Source organism: Pleurodeles waltl, chromosome 2_2 (genome assembly GCF_031143425.1).
Source record: "Pleurodeles waltl isolate 20211129_DDA chromosome 2_2, aPleWal1.hap1.20221129, whole genome shotgun sequence".
Classification (NCBI taxonomy): domain Eukaryota; kingdom Metazoa; phylum Chordata; class Amphibia; order Caudata; family Salamandridae; genus Pleurodeles; species Pleurodeles waltl.
In genome coordinates this window covers 587,258,647-587,279,519 of record NC_090439.1, presented here as the reverse complement: position 1 = coordinate 587,279,519, position 20,873 = coordinate 587,258,647, and the positions used below count along the sequence as shown (strand labels likewise).

Here is a 20,873-nt window from a genome sequence, read left to right as displayed (position 1 = left end):
ATCCAGATCCCGGCGGTCCGACCGCCGGGATCCGGATGGCGGTAGGGGGGGTCGCGGGGCCCCTGGGGGCCCCTGCAGTGCCCATGCCACTGGCATGGGCATTGCAGGGGCCCCCGTAAGAGGGCCCCTACATGTATTTCACTGTCTGCTGCGCAGACAGTGAAATACGCGACGGGTGCAACTGCACCCGTCGCACAGCTTCCACTCCGCCGGCTCGATTCCGAGCCGGCTTCATCGTGGAAGCCTCTTTCCCGCTGGGCTGGCGGGCGGTCTGAAGGCGACCGCCCGCCAGCCCAGCGGGAAAGTCAGAATTACCGCCGCGGTCTTTCGACCGCGGAACGGTAACCTGACGGCGGGACTTTGGCGGGCGGCCTCCGCCGCCCGCCAAGGTCAGAATGAGGGCCATTGTGTCTAACATATGTGTAGTCACCTTCTTGCCGTCCTACATTGATCATTTCTGGCACTTTATGAGAAGAAGGGCGTCATACCTTTGATATTAAATGTCCCTTCTCCAATGGAACAGACCTTCCCTTTGGCAATCTGCCCGCTCATTTTGAAAGCATTGAAATCGCTCCAGATTTTAATGAGCTTTATCACTGCAGAGGCTTTCAGAATCCTCTTGGGGCACATGCTACCACAGTCATCTCAAGCAGTCCACGCTGGCCTCCCTGGTGAATGTAAAAAGCACACATCATACAAAAGAAAGGATTAGGAGGCAGGTTTACTGGAAAAACAACTAACCATCTTTATCGAGGAAGTACTTACATTTCCAGATGACAGCAGGAATATTCATACACTTGAACTGTTATGGTCTGACCCTGAATATTGTATGCATGTATGCGAAACATAGGAACAAGAAATGTCAATTACATCTGCAAACATCAGAACTTTTTTCGAAGAATCTGAGTGTGAGGACATTTATAGGCACAAATGGAGCCAAATGTCGATCTTCTGAAAGTCTCTGGGTTTCCTCAAGTTCAGCAGACTCCAACCTTTTTTTGTAGTAAGAGCGACTTGTGTTCAATGGAAATCTTCGTGAGCTACTATTATTAGAGATGCAGCAGTAACTACATCTGACTTATATTAGTGGCCATCATATGCAAGATTACTAGCAGCGATCACTTTAGTAATCAGGCACGGTTCCCAGAAGTAATGTAAAAAATGCTTTGTCAATGTAGAATGCCTCTACGTGGGTAATATAGAACAGCCATAGCTGAAGCACCCTTTGCAGCAAGTTTATAATACTAGTCCTTTCCCCAAAATCCTCTTCCTATGTAATACTGTGACTGCTTCACACACTTGGAATCACATTTGAGCAACTGTGTGGCCAGATTCTGCGAAGTGTTTGACAACCTCGATTTGTTATCTCTTTTTAATCCTTAATGTTGATTTATGTTAACTCATGTGAGTTTTACATTCTGTGTTGTTTGTCCTATAAAGTTCTTGCCAAACTGGTATTTAATCGACCACACTAGAAGTGTTACATGTTCCAAAATCTTTTTCAAACAAAGTCTTTCCACAGTGTGGATGTTGTGAAGTAGTAACTTTACTGTCTTGTTGTTCCAAACAGCGATACAATGCACAGGCCTCCCAGGAGGGTATCCTGGCAGTGGAGCATGAGCTCTATAGGTCAAGCCAAGGTCAGGGCTAGGTAAAGAGCCAGGCCATCAGTTTCTTGTGGGATTCAAGAACTGAGGAGGAGGCATTGATCTACAGGGAAGGTTGGTCAAGGCTGTGTGGAGTCGAGGGGGTGCGAGTAGGAGTCTGACTAAACTAAAATGTCTGTAGTAGGTTTGTGTAAGTGTATGTGGTTATAGAGGCACTGGGGCCAGTGTTGTGTAAGGCTTTGTAAGTGTGCGTTTGGAGTTTGACGAGAGCTTGTTGGTGGATTGGAAGCCAGTGGAGCTCTTTGAGGTGTGGGGTGATATGAGTGCCTGGCAGGAGGTTTAGGGTGAGCCTTGTCACTGGATGGTCTGGAGTCTTCAGGTCAGTTGAGGACTCATTCCAGCATATAGTGCATTGCTTCATTCCATCTTGGGTGACTGTTCTGCAAGTGTTGGTGGAGATCAATCCCAGAGATTCCACTGCGCCATTTTTCTAGGACCTCCTAGCGGAGGAAAGCCACCCTTGCATACGTTATGCCTGGCACAGCATAATGTGGCGCAAGGGTTTACAAAGTGGTGCAACTCGTGCATTGCACCACTTTGTAAGTTTGGTGCAGTGGTTTTGCCAACCTAACACCCCATTAGCGTAAAAACAATTACGCTAATGTGGCGCTAGCTAGCGCAAGGCCCTTCCTAATTTGGGCCTACATATTTTCTTTAGGCAGTTTTGGTTGAAAATTGTCTGTTTTCAAACTGCCGTTTCGATCAGTGATTTTCACAAGTAGGTCTGTTGAAACGTTCTTTCACATGGATAAATTGTAGTGTTCACAAATTCTGCATGTGGATAGCCAGTATTTAATCTCAGACGAATTGAGTATTGTACTTTCTTCAGATATGGGGCAACAATCATGTAATACATCCAGTTTGCCAATACAGATTCCGTTACATCATCAATACCTTCACCATTCAGGCATTTTTGTTTTCCATTGCAGGACTGTAAAGTATGTGTTAATTCCCGTAATAATGTATACAGATATTTGAATACACAGGTACCATGTTGCTTACTATAGCGATTCCTGTTGTCTTAAAATAAAACTCTTTATTGAACTTGAAAAACGTGACACAGATTCGAATCCGTCATCGTTAACAACAATATTGATGTATTCACTTCCATGTGAGAGCTCTTCATATGTTCAGCTGTTTATAACCCTTGAATGTATACCTTCAAAATGTAACAGCATTTAGGTTGTGCCTTTTGGCATGTTCTACATGAAGTGTAGATATTATTTAAGATGATAATCATTGATTTGGAATAATGTTTAAAAATTGGTGGGTACTACGATGCATCATTAATGTTGTTAGGTATATTTGGTAAACAGTAGAATACTGGTCCTAGGCTGCTGTTAGGTAATGAAACGTTACAGTTTGCTCATCAATTTTCCCTTCATTTCTCATAGTGTCTGCCAATGTTTCAATGTATTGCTCAGCTCAGAATTTGATTGCTTTCCACGTTTAAGTAATGGTTCTACTGTAGATACTCTGCCGTCTCCTGTACATAGTCATTCTACTCCCTTGCCTTCATCAACCCTCTTACCAATCAATCGTGAATCATTTCTGAAATATTAGGTCAACTTGATTTAATGTTCGCTTGATCCAAGGCCCCTTTTCTCTGTATCTTTGAGTACTGCTGATTCCAAAACTGGCTCTGGTTCAGCTCTAGGTCCTCTTGGACCCTCAAGCCCAAAATGAGCTGAGTTGCCATATGGCTTCTGATTGCCACCCAGATGTAACATCAAGAGGCAAGAATTAAAGCCAGAGCAGTATCCTTTTATATAAAATTGTTAAGAGAGAGAGATACCAATCTAGTGGCTGTATTGAAACAAGAAATGCTGGCTTCCTGGGATTCTGTAATTCACGAGCCTCTTTTTTCTTCAATATCATATATGATGGCACCTTCAAATACGTGTGCTCAAAGTGTGCACTGTTCAAAAATCGCTTGTGTTTAGTTTAATAGACTATAATGTTGATCCGTCTGTAATAAAAATCTCTGCCACATTTAAGGTACACATAACAACTAGCTTGCCTCTACGTTAGCTGATAGCATTGTCAGGAGAGCGGGGAAGGCGGCAGGAATGTTTTTAAATTACTGTTAAAATACATACCTTTCAATGTGGTAAGTTACTAAGGTGAAACTTTTCTGCATATTAAAGAAATATTTTTTTTTAAATTATGACAGGGCTTTATCGTATTTTTACATGATGTTGTTGCATGATTTATGTGGCAAATATTTTCAGGGCTGGGCTTGTGCACTAGCTCTTGAAGCCAAGCTGGACCATTGGCTTGATAAAGGCTTGGCTCTCCTAGTAAATTAGTTGGCTAGCCCACCTTTGCTATTTGGTTTTAACAGTAATTATGTTTCTGCAGTTAATGCTCAGGTTGGTCCAGATAAAATGTTAGCCACTGTAGGTCCTTCATGAACTTGCAAAGACATCTCTTCATCTCAAGCAGGTTATGGTTGGAAGAGGAATCTATTAATACTCATTTGCGAGTGAATCTGCCTGCGAGGTCCAGGAAGATTCAAAGAGATCCTCGAGCTGAGCCAGGTCTCTGCCTTGCGCATGGCTCAAAGTCTCAGTGGCTCACCCAAATAGATAACTTGATAATTTGCTGTTTTTCCCTGGCAGCAGCACAGCTGGAGCTCAGAACTCCTATATGCCTTTCCACCTCTACCCCCCCTTGTCTAAAGTACTGAAAAAGACCAAGATCGACTGGTGCCAAGTCATCCTAGTGGCACTGGATTGGCACTAGGTGGTGAGGTACTGAGAAGTTCTAGGCATGAGCAGATGTCCTCCAATCAAGTTGTTGCGCCAGGAGAATCTACTGTCACAGCAACAGGGTAGAGGCCTGTATCTGGGCCTCTGCACTCTTCTCCTCCATGTGTGTGAGCGGCGGCAGCTAGTCTCCTTCAGTTTTCCTCCTGAAGTCATTGATGTTCTTCAAACAGCCTGGTGCCCATCTGCAAACTCAGTGTACGCCATGTGCTGGGTCTAGTTTGTGGCTTGGTGCGGCACCCGTCTGATTGACATGCAACCAGCTAAGCTCTCTGTTGTTGTTTGTTTTGTCTTTGGCCAAGCAGGGATTTGCATTAAGCACTGTTAAGGCTATTTGTTGACTTTTTTTTAACTTTTCAGAGGTTGCCAGACCTTCTTTGTTTATATCACCAGTTGTGATGAGATTTCCTAAAGGTTTACAAAATATGTCTCCGCCAAAGCCCTTTTTGATGTGGCAGAGTGACTTGAATTTGGTTCTCCTTTATTTGATATGCGCCCGATTTGAGCCAGTGCAGAGTTGTCCCCTACATCTCTTGACCCTGCAAATGGTATCAGTTCCTCGCATGGGTGATCTGTAAGTACTCTCGATCCAGCCATGTTCTTTCCAGACAAACTGATTTTGAGAATTTGAGCTGCATTTCTGCCAAAGGAAGTAACACCTTTCCACATCGAGCAGGCTATAACCCTTCCCACATTCTTTGCTTTGCCTCACCACCCAAAAGAGGAAGAGACACTCCATAATTTTGCCCAAAGGCACAAAATGATGGTGTACGGGGTGGATGATTAATAGTTTGTGGGCTTCTCGGGAGCAAAGAAGGGCACTGCAGAAAAGAACCAGGTCTAGGTGGATAGTACTCTGCATAAACATCTGCTATGTGTTAGCTAAGAAGGAGCAACCTGAAGGATTAAAGACTCATTCCACTTAACCCAAGGCTGCTACTACTGCTCTGGTCCACAGAATACCTGTCCTGTATATCTATCAGTCTCCTACCTGGGCATCAGTGAGCATGTTCATGAAGTACTATTGCCTAGACAATCAGATCCATCGAGGTGGGCTTATTGCCCATTTGGTACTGCAGGACTATTTGAACTGAGCCATTCCACAGTCCCACTGCCTGGGGAGGTACTGCTTTGTTATCTATTCACAAGTTGAGGAATCTGTGATTTCAAAAATCCATCAGAAGAGCAAGTTACTTACCTTTGGTAACACTCTTTCTGGTGGATACTCTAACTGCAAAGTCCTCACTGAACCAACCTTCTCCCTGGTCTGGGGAATGCACTCTTTTCCCATCTAAAAAGGTTCCAGCCTAGAAATCTGCACACTGGTTAAACCAATTTACCAATTGGCTCTGCGTCTGAGGACACAGATACGCCTTCAAAAGTAACTGATATCAGTGCTTCTGGATGGTGCTTAATTGCCGCCCGCTAGTCAGTTCTGCAGCAGAACACACCAGTGCAAAGCCATACAATGCCACCTACCAGTGTGCAGGAGTACTACTTTTGCAGGTAGAATGTCAACCAAAAAGGGCTTTACCAAAGGTAAGTAACTTGTTTATCTATGCCTCTCTTATCTTTTATCTGCTGTGTGGTGTGTGTTTAAAAATTACTTTAAAAATATATATATATATTATTTTATTATAAAATATGTTAATAACATGTTAGTAATTTTGACTACATAATGAATGAATGTAAACATTTTACTTTAGGTGTTTTTAAATCTTAAAAAACAATTTTTTGCATATATTTAAATCTAAATTCGAATTTGAATTTATAAAGCGCATAAAACCAATATGCATCAAAGTGCTGTCATCAACAAAACACCAGGGGGAGGGGTGATATAACCTAAGCAATAAAGTTGCAAAAAAAGCCAGGATTTTACCCAGAGGATTAAAGTTGCCAAAATAACCAAGTTTTCACCTGCCTGCGAAAGATATAATAAGAAATCAGTGTCCCAGTACTTTCCGGAAGGGTGATCTGTAACCTGGCCCCTGCCACCGAGAAAGCTTGTTCACCCCATCTACCTTTCCAGAACCTGGGAACACTCACTATTCTCCATCCTGTCAATCTTAAAACTCTACTAGGAGCACACCAGTTCAGAGCAGCCCTACAATAACATGAGTCCTGCTGATGGAGAGTCTTATCGACAAGGCAAGGACTTTAAAGGTCACCCTCTTCCCCACTGGCAGCCAATGGAGAGCCTTCAAGCCCTCCCTTACAGAGGTATGTTTTGACGGGCTCAGGATCAACCGCGCAGCTGCAATTTGGGTGAACTGGGGCTTATTTAGCAAATACTGGTTGGCATTTAAGTAAAGCGCATTGCGGTATTCAAGGCGAGATGTAATAAGCACTGGCACCTTTAACTCCTCAGGAAGAAAGGGAAAACGTTTCTTTAAGGTCTTCATGATCCAGAATCAAGAACTTATGTTCTATTGACCTGGGTGTCAAATGTCAACGTATTGTCAAAGATCACCCCCAGATTTTTAGCAGTGGTTACAGGAACAGGCAGCGGACCATACGTTTCAGCCCACCGACAATGAGTCCAGATCGAATTCTCTGCTTCATAGGCCACAATCTTTGTCTTTTGTGCATTCATTTTGAGCCAGGTCTCCCTCATCCAAACACTGACTTCGACCATACAGGACCTGAACCTGTCTGCCACCCTGTTGGCCCTGAAGACACGCAGCTAACTGTAAGAGTCCTGTTCTCCAAAAAGGACTCAAGCAGGTTTAAGGCAGCATCCCTCAGGCCTGCCTGTTGCAGCCCGTGTACCAGAAGAGATGGAGATATGGTGTCAAAGGCTGTGGATAGCTCAAGCATAACCAAAATAGCTGCAGCACCCTGATCCACTTGACAGCAAATGAATTCAACCACCACAATTAGTGCAGATTCAGTACTATAGTTACTCCTAAACCCATTCTGGGAGGGTTCCAGGAGTTCATGATTGATGAAAAACTGAGCTAATTCCTGACTGAAATGTTTCTTGAGGATTTTAGCTGGAGTATGCAACAAGGAAATCGGGCAGAGAGTTTTTAAGCCTCCAGAGTCCCCATTTGGCTTTTTCTTAAGGGGCATAACAATTGCCTCCTTCCAGTACTGAGGGTAAACTCTTGACTCCAGAACCCAAGAGTAATCTTTCTCCACAGATTCTGCAAATAAATCAGGGGCCAATTGTAGCAACCTAGGCGGACAGGGATCTTCGGGAGATCCTGAAGTAGCTTGAGCCAGTAGGGCTTTAATTTTTGCCACCAGAATGGGAAAGCACTTCGATAAACGACCATTAGTAGACTGCATAGGGGAATCATCTTCCATATAGGAAGCATCTGGCCTGTCCTTAGGTTCCCGAAATTCTGACAAAATCTTCATAATCGTGTCCTTAAAAACGAGGCCACCCAACTGCAAAAATCCTGAGAGTTCTCCAGATCCCATTGAGTCGAAGAGAACGTGACATTGCTAACCGTCTCAAACAGTTCCTTTGGTACATTAATAGCAGATCTTATCTTCTGGGGAAAAAAACATGATTTAGCCTCTTTAATGGCACTTTTATATTTTCAAATTAACTCTTTGCGTCTGTTTGTCTCTTTCAAATTGAGAACCATCCTCCACCTCCATTCCTGCCTATGGCATTTCCTTTGGATGTCATTAAGTCCTTCTGAAAACCACAGGGCTGAGATTTTCCTTGTATCATTGACTTTAGTTATGATATGAGCAACCTTATCAATAGCTGACAATACCCATTTATTGAAATTCTCTGCTAAATGCCCATGGCCACTTAAGTTTTTTTTCTGGAATTTGGTAAGGGCATCTATGAGCTCATTTCCAAAACTTTTACTCCAATTTCTGAAAATGGTGAGGTTACCCTGTGCAGTCTTCTCCACCATCTCCCTATGCACTCTAAACCTCACTGCATAATGATCACAACAACTTGGTTGGTAAAGATTCCGTTCAGCATATGTCCGGCTATAAGAGTTATTGAGTTAACCGGTTGAGAAAAGCCAAAGCTGATCAATTACTCTGAGAAGGCCATGCTGTCGTTACTGCCTTTCTCTTCTAAACAGAGATTAAAATCCCTAAAACGGTAAAGTTACTGCAGGAGATAAAAGGTTCTAACACCTGGTTCCAGTTCAGAATGAACTGTATTTTCGGACCAAGATGGAGATAGAACAAGAGCCCCACCAGTGCCTTTATACGATTAGTTTTAATTTAAAAATACCTCCACTTCACATCCCTCCATGGCAGTGGTATTAACAGGCTCTAAGGTGCAGTTCAGCTGATCCCTAAAAATAATGGCCAATCCCCCACCTTTCCAGTCGTCACTCTCTAGCCTAACAATGGCATACACAGGGGTAGTAGCTACTGCTAATTCGGGACCCGAATCTTTCTTCGCCCAGGTCTCCGTGGTGAATCCTCAACAGAGAATCGCACACTCTGCTTCAGGTTTCCACTTGACAGGATCCTCACTGGATCCTGCTTCATCCAGGTGCTCTCTTCCTCCTCACAAGGTCTTCTGGTCCTGGCAGGCAGGCAATTGCTGGTGCGCCAAGTCAAATGTAGGGAGACTAGCAGACCTTAGTCCACAGTCCTGATCACAATAGCCAGAAGGCAGGCTGATCTCAACACTGGTGTATAGGTCATATATGACAATTTTGGGAGCCTCAAGCTCCCCTTTTTCTAATACATTTCCAGACACAGATGTGATTTAGTGTAGAGGTATTTGAAATTTATGATGTGTGGGTTGCCTTCGTTGAGGTGTCCACTCCTCTGTTCTGCCCTTTGGCCCATAAGCAGTCCGTAACAGCAAGAGCAACTTCTGATGTGACAGCCGCACAGATACACCATGGGCGTGACTGGATGTCAGCCTCACTGAAACATGCCTATCAAGAGGTTACCAGGGCCTCCAGCCCTATTCTTTGATTCTCTTATCAGCCCCATCTCCTGAAATGGGCCAAGGCCCCACTGACTAGTCACCTTTTCAGATTCAAAGAAACCTTTTGAAGTGCTCAAGAGAGCCTGGCTCTCCCCACCTCTAGCTTGTGTGCATGTCCCAACCAGCTCTCAGGAATGCAATCAACCCACAAATCTGTTTGGGACGGCTTCTTGCTCCCCATATGCCTTTCCAAGGCCCTGGGCTTTTGAGTATGGAATACACAGGCCTCTGTGTACTGTACCTCACACGGTACATTGCTAAATAATAACACAAGGTAGGCCAAGGACGAGTTAGGTACACAGCACATGAGGGAGCCGGGAAGCCTCACTCCAGTGACACAGGTAAAAAGGCATGTTCACTGATCACTGACACAAAAAAACAGTATGCTGCGCCACAGCACTCCTGCTACCTAACTCTGGGTAAGGGCAGTACCATTTACCATTACCCGGGTAATGATTTGTGTACCCCTCCTGGTCTAACGCGTCTGAAATCTGAGAACAGGACTGTGTCTTGTCACACCCACATGAGCCGTTCATAATTTAAAATCAGTACCGCGGATCCAGATATCCCTGCAGCTGAGGCACTGAGGGCCGGGGTGCACATCTGTTACCATACAGGGGACTTCTCCATCCCAATGTGCATTTTTGGGTTATTGCCAGAAGAATACAGGAAACGTATGCCCAAATTCCACTTTTATGTGGAGTCTAGTGCCTGCTTAGAAATGCAGCCTGTATTGCTTGGTGAGGAACATCCTCTTATTGTTATTTAGGTTTTATTTAATTTAATGCACTTCCACCATTCAGGGTGCAAGATTACATATTCAATAATACTCTGGACCGGATGGGCTTCACCCTTTTCTATAATAAGAGCTAATTGAGTTCAATAAAAATGGTCACAAGCTACCATTAATGTTGTAATAATGACCATAACAGATAAGATCACCTCAGTTTACCAAGCACGGTTGCAAGCAGTAATGTAAAAAAATAAAATAAAGGTGTTGGCAATGTGGAATTCCTCTGCATGGGTAATTAGGGAGCTTCCGGTAGCTCCCCTGCTGCTCGTTGGAGAAGCCTACTGTAGACATGCAGAAAGGGGCTTTGGATCAGCTCACTACAGCCACTCGCTCTTTTGCTCAGGAACTTTCTGTCATTGCATTTGAGACTTTTTTGACCACATCTTGGACCATACTGCACTAGTATTTTAATTTTAGCAGTTTTCTGTTTATTTCGTTCTTGCACTGTTTTCGAAAAGAAAACATTTTTTCTGCAGTGGGTATTTTTAGCTACAGGAGACCTGTTTGTAATATGTTTGCATTATTTGTAATATGTTACATGCGCTTAAAATAGGTTTGGGTTAGTTGTGATTGGATGACTTTTGTTGTCTATGCCAGGTCTCTGCTCTTCTGTGAATTACTTTCTTCCCTATTGTTGTCCTTGGCCCTCCCAGGTGCATTTTGTTCTCAATGTGTTCTGTTTGGATGAGGTTTATCTTTTTACAGCTGACTTGAAAGGGACTTGATTTTTTCATTTCCCGTTTTGCCCTCTCTGGGAGTGTATGGCTTTCTTGTTCATTCTGACTTCCCTGTCCAGCTGTCTGTGCTTTTTAACTCCTATGGCAAATGAGCATTAGCAAAGCCAACAGATCTGTCTTTCACTGCTCAGACTCATTGGCTTTGACAATGCTTATTATTTTTGTTCATACTTCCAGAGCTATTTCCCCCATTCTCTCCCCTTTTAATAGCATTTGTGGGTCAAAAATATTATAACATATATAACTAAGTATGTGATTTTTGCTTGTTTCCTTTCATTACCATTTTCAGATCTTTAAACATAATCACCTCAAAATTATATATATTAATTATTCAATTTAGGTGTGAAACTTCTTGAGGTCGCATGCAGCAAAGACCTTTTTTCCTGTAGCTATCTGTCCGTCTTGTATTTGTGTCCACACATTTATTTGCTGCAACTTAGAGGTGTGTTTTTTTCCAAAAATTAATTTTCATTGAGATTTGAGAAGCCTTACTAAATACATTCACTTCAACTAGACGCTTCCCGCTCTGAGAGCCGAAATGTTCTGCTCTGATGAAAAGAAAGTAAAGTGACAGATTTAACAATATGGTCCAGATTTACAAAACAGTCATGCAACGCAGCGCAGCAGCCAAAAAGGTCAGGAGAGCACCATACCTAAGAGATCCTCCCCTCTCCTTAAAACCGGATCAGATTTTAGCTGCCCTGTGCCACGCACAGACCCTTGCAACACAGTGCAAGGCTGTGTGCGTGAGTCTAGCATAGGTTTTGTCCTGGGAAGGTACCCTTCCAATGCAAAATACTATGCTTTAACTTAATTTAAAACTTTTCCTACTTTGTATGTGTGCTGCCCAGTGCAGCACAAATGCAAAGTCAGAAAAGAAAGGAGAAATAAAAACATTTCTCCTTTTAGCACCTCCTTTCACATAGTGTTAACATTTGGTGCAAAACACTGCCTACTATTGTTAGTAGATATGGTTTTTCATCAAAAGGCATGGGTGGTTGCATGGGAATGCCCATGTACCACCCTCTTGGCGCTACCTAATGCAAAGCAGTGTTTTGCGCTGCTTTGCGTTGATTTTAGGGTACTTTCCAGCGCAACACAAGTTTTGCAATGGAAAGTAAATTAGAAAAAACATTTTGTGCTGGTTTGCAGCACTTTGATGTGACCCCCATGAATTAATGGGAGTCTGAGAGCATGATTCAGTCTAATGAACCTTGCTTTAGGCCAAAGTATTTTTAAACTACTAAAACGCGGAATGAGTTGAAACCCTGCACTCCTAACACGAAAACATGTTTTCAATTGCCAGTAATCAGTTCAAAAATCCCAGCCAAAACAAGAGTAAGGAGTTTCTGGTAAAACTCCATGTCTACTCTGTGCACCTACTAAAAGTCACTGCCTCATATTAGGAGACAAAAGAAAACACTTTGCAAACATTAAGAATGTATAATGAAATCAGTACCTGCACTATTAACAAATGCTCTATGTTATTCTTTCTAACAGTGCAAGGTGATAATCTGCCAGATGAGTGTAACTAGACCAGAAGCGTTCCATTGGCTTTTGCTTCCATTGACTGCTGTGGTGTGTCCGGCTGTGACAGGATGCCTTGGGAACGCCGAGGAGTTCACGCTTAACTGCTTGGTCGTCTTTGTCACCATTGCACATGTTCACTATGGAATTTGTGTGGTCAGTAACTATTTTCATCACTTGTAGTTTAGCTAAACTTGCAGTGATATCGTTACTTGTAATCTAAGATTTGCTGTTATGAGAAGATGGCCATATTGGCAAGAGTCGAACTGTGTGCAATCAAATAAGCTCGGCATAGTCTTACATTTCTAATGGCTACTTCTAACCACAGATTCCTCACTTTAGAATACTCTCCAGGTGCCAGACTGGATTCAGAAACTTTTCTTCGGCATGGATTTGTTAGATGCCATTGAGCATGAATACTTTACTGAGGTAGGGCTTTATTCACCACTTTGGGACGCCAATGGAAGAAAGAGCCTGCTTTGCAGTAGTGGTCCAGTGGGCAGCTTAGCGTCCAGACTCACAGTTACATCAGCTGTGAAAAAACACAAATGCACTGACAGAAATGTTGCAGTCTGGACTAGTTGCTTCGGAGATCTTACTTCCTTTTGACAAAGCACTCAATGGTATCTAAATAGCTCCTTATTCAAAGCTCTGTTCCCAGACACCTATAAATAGCTAGGGGGACAGGCTTTTGGCAACCCTGATTTCCTTACCAGACATCCTACTCTAGAGAGCCTTGTGGTTCAGGCCTCTACCAGCAAAGTGAATCCCAACTCATTCCCCATCACTCCTCCTGTTAGGGGATCCAAGAGAATTGAGGCTTTTGGCAAGCATATGTTTTTCTCTGCACGTCTGGCATTGTGTTCCTTAAATGCTGTCTGCTGTCTGGGTCTCTAGATACATGCTCTGAAGAACATGGCCAGCAAGATCTTGATGGCGGTCCCAAAATACTTTGACTCATGTTGGCTGGCTTGTGTCCAACGATTCATGTTGGAAAAGATGCAGCCAAATGTGTTATTTAAGATGGTCTAGAAATTACTGATTGACTGGAGAGGGCAGTCAGCACTGGTGTTGTACTTATGTCAGTACATGTGGATACATTCCACAGGATTGTATGGCAATGTAAAAGCCTCCATCATGTATATGCCCTTTGACAGGTCACACCTTTTTAGTGAGACTTGCCATTAGAGCGCTTTAGGTAAAGTAGAGCTATGACATGATCCTTGGTTCTGTTGAACCCTGCGAAACAGTTTCAACACCAGTTCAAAATGTTCATAGGCTATTCTAGGGTACTGGCACATCGTAGAGAAAGTCTCCACTACCAGTACAGCAGGACCCAATACTTTCAAGGCCATGTACATGGATCGGGCAGACAGCTCATGGGCCAGCATGTATGCCAGTCTTCCCATTCCTCTTCCCCTGCTGTAACAGCCACCAAACCCCTTTAGTTTATTCATAGTGGTCCATTCCCGTCCATGTGAAGGCAGGCATCATCATTTTCTACAAGGATGGCAGTCATTTAATCCATCAGATGGCTTGTATTAAATCATTCAACATGGCTATGCCTTGCTTTTTTTCTGTCCTACCAAATATTCTCCCCTCCACCAGAGTGTTCACATAAATCTCCTGGTATCATTAGCAAATGCTATGAAATGAGAGCTCAGTAAGATTGTTTCCCGAATCTTTGCCCTCACTGTGCACAAATAAATATTCAAACCCTCAAGTAAGGTATGACATTTGAACCACCCTACGAGTTGCACTCCTAGTGTCTGCTATATTTAAAAGCTCACTGAAAAATGGCACATGACATAAACTCAATAAACCAGACAGCAGCATGATTGCTATGAATTGTTGAAGGCAAGGACCCAATTAGGTAGCGATTTAATATGAAGGCTTGACCAAAACCGACCACTGCTGCCTTCACTTATATCATTGAAATACAAGAGAAGGGGGTCAAACCCTATTTTTGGAGAGGGAGATTTGCCTGTCTTGCATTTGTTCCTGTTTTCTCATGATAAATGAATGCCTGGCCCCGATTTGTAGAATACTTAGGGCCTGATTTAGGTCTTGGCGGAGGGAATACTCCATCACAAACGTGAGGGATATCCCGTCAGCCTTATTACATATGGCCATAGGATATCATGTGATTGTAGTATGGCCAACGGGATAGCTGTCGTGTTTGTGAGAGTATTCCCCTTAGCCAAGACATAAACCAGGCCTGTGTTTTTCAAGCACTGGGTATTTTCAGATGAGCCTCATAGTAGTCTTCGGTAGAACACCATTACAATTCAAGGAAGCGACTGGTAATTGCCAGTAGTGTATTTTATTTTCCCTCATGGAAATATGGTTCACAAAGTAATAAGTATGACAATTCTTGCTGAATGACATAAAAAACGTGATGTGTGTTATTGCTCTGTTCAGCTGCCAATCAAAGCATTGGCATGGGTATTATTGGCTACATGGTAGACCCTACGAGCTGTGCCCGCCAACATATATCTATGAAATTTCACAAACTTTCAATCATTTTCTTCCAAATCCTATAACTCTTCTCTCTCTTTCTATTTCCTCCTGTTCAAGTCAAGAGGGAATTTGCTGTCTGGAATCAGAAGGGTGTCCAATGCTTTAGAAGGGCACTGGTGAAGCATTTTCCTTTAAGTCTAGGGAGCACCATGGTGGCATCGGCGCCGTAAATAGCTAGCCATCCTGGGTCAAGAGAAGGTCTTTAGTGTCACTACAGGCAGCAACAGCATTTAAATGTCATGGGAACATTACAAAGCTGCCTGACAACTTTGTGTTGTAATCACTTTCTCTCTACATCGTCCAGTGTTTCCATCCCTCACCTTTGTTGTTTCTCTCTTTAAAGTTCTGCAGTCCCTTGGCATACCTGCTCGTTTACCTTGACACTGTTTTCTGGAGTCTGCTTGGCTTTGGTTTACTACTGGGGCTTTCCTCGTTTATGCTCTTTGACTCTGTGTGTTTACAGCGACCTTGATCTTTGGATTCTGTTTTGGCTCTTGTAGTTTCCTGTGGATATACTTGTACAACTCTCTGATCCATTTCGTTGATGTGCTGACCTTGCTCTCTGGACTCTGTCTTGGCTTTGTTGTCTGGCTATGCTTCTCCTGTTCTATTCCCCTACTCTGATGTGTCCTCAATCATTGCCTGAGTTTGGGGCTTACCAGTGTCACTTCCTCCTGGCTTTGGTTCACTGAGGCCCGCCTTTTGGAAGCCGGGGAGTATACATGCCTCCTATATATTTGTTCTAAACATTATGTATTTTTTCATCAACACTTAAAAGCTGCATGTAGCTTTTTCAATTAGTTGATCACAGTACCTCCTTAGAGTCTCCCTGAGTACCTGCACTGTAACCAGAGATGTTACACCAGAGAGAACCGTACCAAGGAAGTGTTGGATGGGCCGCTTACTTCCTTCTTTCCCGCCTCCATTTCTCTACCCCACTGGTGTTTGTCCTGTCTGGTGCATTCTCGTTGTTGTGGACAGGGACACAATGTGCTGAGTGAGGCAGATTTTTGTCAGAACTCATCGGATAACACAAAACCTGACCGTGTCCCAGGCCAATCTACACCAACATGAGTTCTGACTCCAGTCCATTGCAGGCAATCTCACCTACCATTTTGCAGATCCAAGAGGATTTCAGAACCTCTTGCAGTGAGTTGGCTTATTTGTTAAATTGTTTAAATCAAGTTTCCCCACATCTGGGAGAAACCAATAATGCCTTTCTGCCTCATGCTGCCAGTAACCTGAGAGTGAGTCCACAACCCCATTACCTGTGATATTGTGCAACACTCTTACAGTATTGCCTATTGTTTTTTAGTACAATGCGGTCTACAGTTTAAAATCTGAGCCATGCAATTGACATCAGATTTAGCAAAAATGGCTTTTATTCTGTCTTAGTTAGTGAAAGATTCTCTCATTTGAGCTACACCATTGATTATAAACCAAGCCCTCGATTGCAACAAATCAATTTGTTTATTGGAAAATGTAAAGCAGTTTTAGGATGAAGACAGATCACGCAAATGGCAAATGCCACACTATTATTTTTCCAACAAGGCTCCAAAGGTGGCATCTCTTATATTAGCTGCTTCGTCCAGCTTTAAGCCAAAGCTGAATGGACTGATGAAACAGCTGCAGCCGGGCTTTATCACAGACTTCATGATAATCGAAAAGATGCACTTGCACTAGTCGCTGATCGTCCCACATCTGATAACACATTCATTGACTTGGTGCTTCAAATCGATCCTCAAAAATGAAAGTAAATAAGATCAGAAAGAAGAAGCATATATGGACTCATTCTGGAGCCTCCTTAAATTTTGACTCAGGAAGAAACAATCTAGACTGGAAAGATTTTTTCACACCAAGAGAGAGAGATTTAAAAGGCGAAAGCCTGGGGTGTATTTACTATGGACAAATGGGTCATTTTGAAAACAGACTCCCCTCAGTTGCCAGGACACGTACAAGCCTAGTCTTAAGCTGCAGACCAAGACCGGATAAGATGGGAATTTTAGCTTCTACAAAAAGTCTAGCTCAGTTCTTGTTAAAGTTAGTTTGGCAACCCCAACATGGCGAGTAGAATGTAGGATTTTTGGAGCAGCAAGTTGCATTCTGGATAGTAAAATTGCTGAAGCCCATCATATTCCTCCTCGAAGAAAGAGCAGACCTGAACCCATCTATATGATTGATGGTATTCCACAAACTTTCAGAGAAATGTGCAGAGAAACAGAAAGCTTGGTCATTGACTACATAATCCACAAATGGACTGGAAGATGTCACAACTTCACTTTACTTCCGAATACTATAAATTCAAATGTTAGGCATCTAAAATCCAACTCAGCCTTTGGTGCCACAATCTAAAACTCTCCAGAAAGGAATTTAAACATTCTTGAAGCTTATGCAGAATTTACAGATGTTTTCAGTATTGGGTCTTTAGTTGGCAAGGGTGTGCACCCTGTCCACGTAGGGACCAAAATCCTAGTCAGGGAAAGTAAATACACAATATAAATTACCCTGGGCTCACCCTCTGGTAGCTTGGCATAGAGCAGGCAGGCTTTACAAGGCAATGTGTAAAGTATTTGTGGAACACACATATAGTAATCAAAATGAAACACCACAAAAAAGACTCCACACAGGTGTGTTAAAAAATAGAGAATATGTATATATTGTGCATCTCCGTCATTTGGCAACACTGCAGCTGCTCCGAAGTCTTGATGAGACGTGCAGCAAGGGGCTGCAAAGTCTCTCCGAAGTCCTGATGAGACGAGTGGCAGGCCGCAATGAAGCCACTCTGAAGTCCTGATAAACAAGCAGCAGTCTGCGCCGAAGCCACGCTAAAGCCTTGATGCAATGAGCAGCAGGCTGCAACAAAGCCGCGCTGAAGTCTTGATGAGATGAGTGTCAGGCTGCAACAAAGCCACACAGAAGTCTCAATGAAATGAGCGGCAGGATGCAACAAAGCCATGCTTGAGGTCTTTGATGTCCCGGAGACCTGTTGTAGAATCAGGGGCACATTGGCAGGCCCTTGGAGTCACTCTGGGGGTTATTGTTGATTCTTGGGTTGCGGGGCAGAGATCAGCAGGCAGCAGGACAACTCAGCAAGGTAGGGCAGCAGTTCCATGGAACTGTCAGGCACAGCAAAGTGGTGATCATCCAGCACAGCAGTCTTTACTCTAGCAGAGTTTCCTTGCATTCAGATGTGCACTGAATTTGGTGGGGCAGAGACCCAGTACTTTTACCAAAAGGTGCATTTGATGTGGGAGATGACTTCAAAAGGTTTCTGTGAAGTGCACAGGTCCCCCTTTCATGTCAGCCCTGGCTCAGTGGGGGATAATCAGCCCGTCTGTAAAGGCTTTGGCCACTACCCTTTGAAATGTAAGTGGGAGCCCTTCTCCCCAGGAAGACCCTTCAGTATAGAGATAAATCCAGATGCACTTGAGTATCCTGAGTTGTGGGTGTCTGAAGGGAATGTACTAGTGTAACTGTCACCTAGCCAAGGCCAGATGTGTATTGGAGATAGGATGTAGGCACACAGGACAGTGAGGGCAGAGAAATGCCCACTTGGCATTTCTAAAATAGTAATAATAAATCTGACTTTACTAGTAGGATTTATCGTTACCATTCCAATGATACTAAACATGATTCAGCTACTCTTAAGATTTACAGCTTAAAAGTATTATATGGGATTCCCAATGCTGGCCTATGAAAAGGGCTGGCCTCACAGTAATTAAAAACGACTTTGGGAGTATTTCATTACAAGGACATAAAGGACTTAAAAGTACATGTCCTGATTTTTTCTTGCATGGCACCCTGCCCTATGGGCCTACCTTAGGGGTGACGTATATGCAAGAAAAGGGGAGTTTAAGTCTTGGCAAGAGGATTGGAATGCCAAGTCGAGGTGACAGTGAGACTGCACACACAGACTTGCAGTGGCGGACCTGAGACATGTTTACAGGGCTACTTAAGTGGGTGGCACAATCAGTGGAGCAGGTCCACAAGTAGCATTTAATTTACAGGCCCTGTGTATATGGTATACCACTTTACAAGGGACTTACATGTAAATTAACTATGTCAATTATGGATACACCAATATTACCAGGTTTTAGAGGAGAAGCACATGCACTTTAGCGCTGGTTAGCAATGGTAAAGTGGTCAGAGTCCCAAGGCCAACAAAACATTACAGCAACAAACCAGGAAGTAAAGGCGAAACGTCTGGGGTAAAACCCCCCTAAGGATCCCAGGTCTAACAACCGTAGACTTGATACCAGATGCCAAGACACACATGGTTGATTGGACCCTTTGATTAAGACGGAATATGAACATCTGAAAGACTATATTGATGAGAGCTTGCTTGCAGAAAGGTTGTATCCGTCACTGACATTCCCTGATGGAGCGCCCCTCTTTTTAGTTGGCATGGTGAGTGGAGATCTTCAACCCTATGTTGACTACAGAATAACAGACTGAGTAATAGATTTCCATTACTTTTAATTTCTGTATTATTGATTCAACTCAGTTCAGCAAAAGTCTGTACCAAAGAGCATCATATAATCTCCAAATTACAATGGGAGATGAGTGGGAAACTGCTTTCAATACTAGATGGTATTTTGTGTATCCAGTGATGTCTTTAGGTCTATGCAACACTCCTGCTTCACTACCACACCTGGAATGACTTTATCATAATCTGCTTGGATGATGTTCTCATTTTTACACAAACCCTGGAGGAACATAGACAACATGAAAAAGAATTGTTAGGCAGACTATGTGAACTTTTTCTTTATGTATGCTAGACTGGATAAATGTAATTTCAAAGCTACATCAGTAACCTTGTTAGGATTTATTTCATCTAACCAAAGTCTTGGTAGGAACCCTCAATGCGTAGCAGTGGTGGCTGAATGACTGATTCAATGCACTGTGAAGGAAATACAAAGATGTTGTGCATCTCCAGTTTTTGATGGCACTTTATTGAAGGTTTTCCAACAATTGCGGTGTCCATTCTGTTTAATTAAAAAAGGCTTCCCCATTCACTGGGGACAGAAAAACAGGTTTCCGGCTTACTGAAAAAGGCTTTTGTGACTTCTCCTATTTTGAAACATAGAGATCACTCTCTGCCTTTCATTGTGAGATGGGATGCTTCATCCTTCACTCTTTGTGCTATCCTGTCACAGAGTGATTCTGTCACTGAAGCGGTTCATCCAATTGCAGATTTCTTTTGGCCTCTACAGCTATAGAACAGAATTAAACTATATATGGTAATGAGCTGTTGGCAATTAAAGAGGCTTTTGCACACTAGTGCCTTCACCTAGAGGGGCAGTGTATCCAACAACTGTTTGGACATACCATAAGAACTTAGGGAGATTTATAGGCCCCTAGTGCCACAGGAGCGTCACTTAAGCACAGCGCCATATTTACAAGGTGGCATTAAGACACTTTTTGTGGCTTAACGCCACCTTGAGAATACGGCCCCTTCCCACACAGCACTGTGTGTGGAAGGGGTGTGCAATAAGTGTTGCTGTGGGTGTGCCACAGCAACACCCATTGCATTTTGAGGCTGCCTCAGATTTATAAAATCTTGTAAACCTAAGGTAGCGCCAAAATCTAATGCCACCCCAGGGCGCAATGTGGAGGAATACTTTTATTCCTCCTCATTTTTTGCTTTCTCTACACGTGCTGCATTCTGCCACACGCATAGAAAAAGCAAAATGCTAGAAATTATTGTTTATGTGCAGGAAGGTGTCCCTTTCTGCACATAAACAATCATTTGAAAATTATGCTTTTCGCACTTCTGTGTGTGCTGCATTGTGCAGCACACACAGAAGTGCCAAAGCGCCATTAGTGATTGTTTATGTGCAGGAAGGGACACCTCTGGATGGGTGGCCACTCCCAAATCACATGGTAGAAGGTTCTTTTCGCCTCCTGACACAGAGAGAATTGCTTGCTCAGCCCATC

At 43.2% G+C, this 20,873-nt stretch overlaps 1 protein-coding gene across 1 annotated transcript in view; it reads left to right on the top strand.

Moving 5' to 3' along the window:
- Positions 1 to 12,599, top strand: part of LOC138276821 (ethanolaminephosphotransferase 1-like) — a 355,017-nt gene extending 342,418 nt beyond the window's left edge. The window contains exon 9 of the mRNA XM_069219207.1: positions 12,390 to 12,599. Within this exon, the coding sequence (XP_069075308.1) occupies positions 12,390 to 12,599 (210 nt within the window). The remainder of the gene's footprint in view (positions 1 to 12,389) is intronic.
- The last annotated feature ends 8,274 nt before the right edge of the window (positions 12,600 to 20,873 follow it).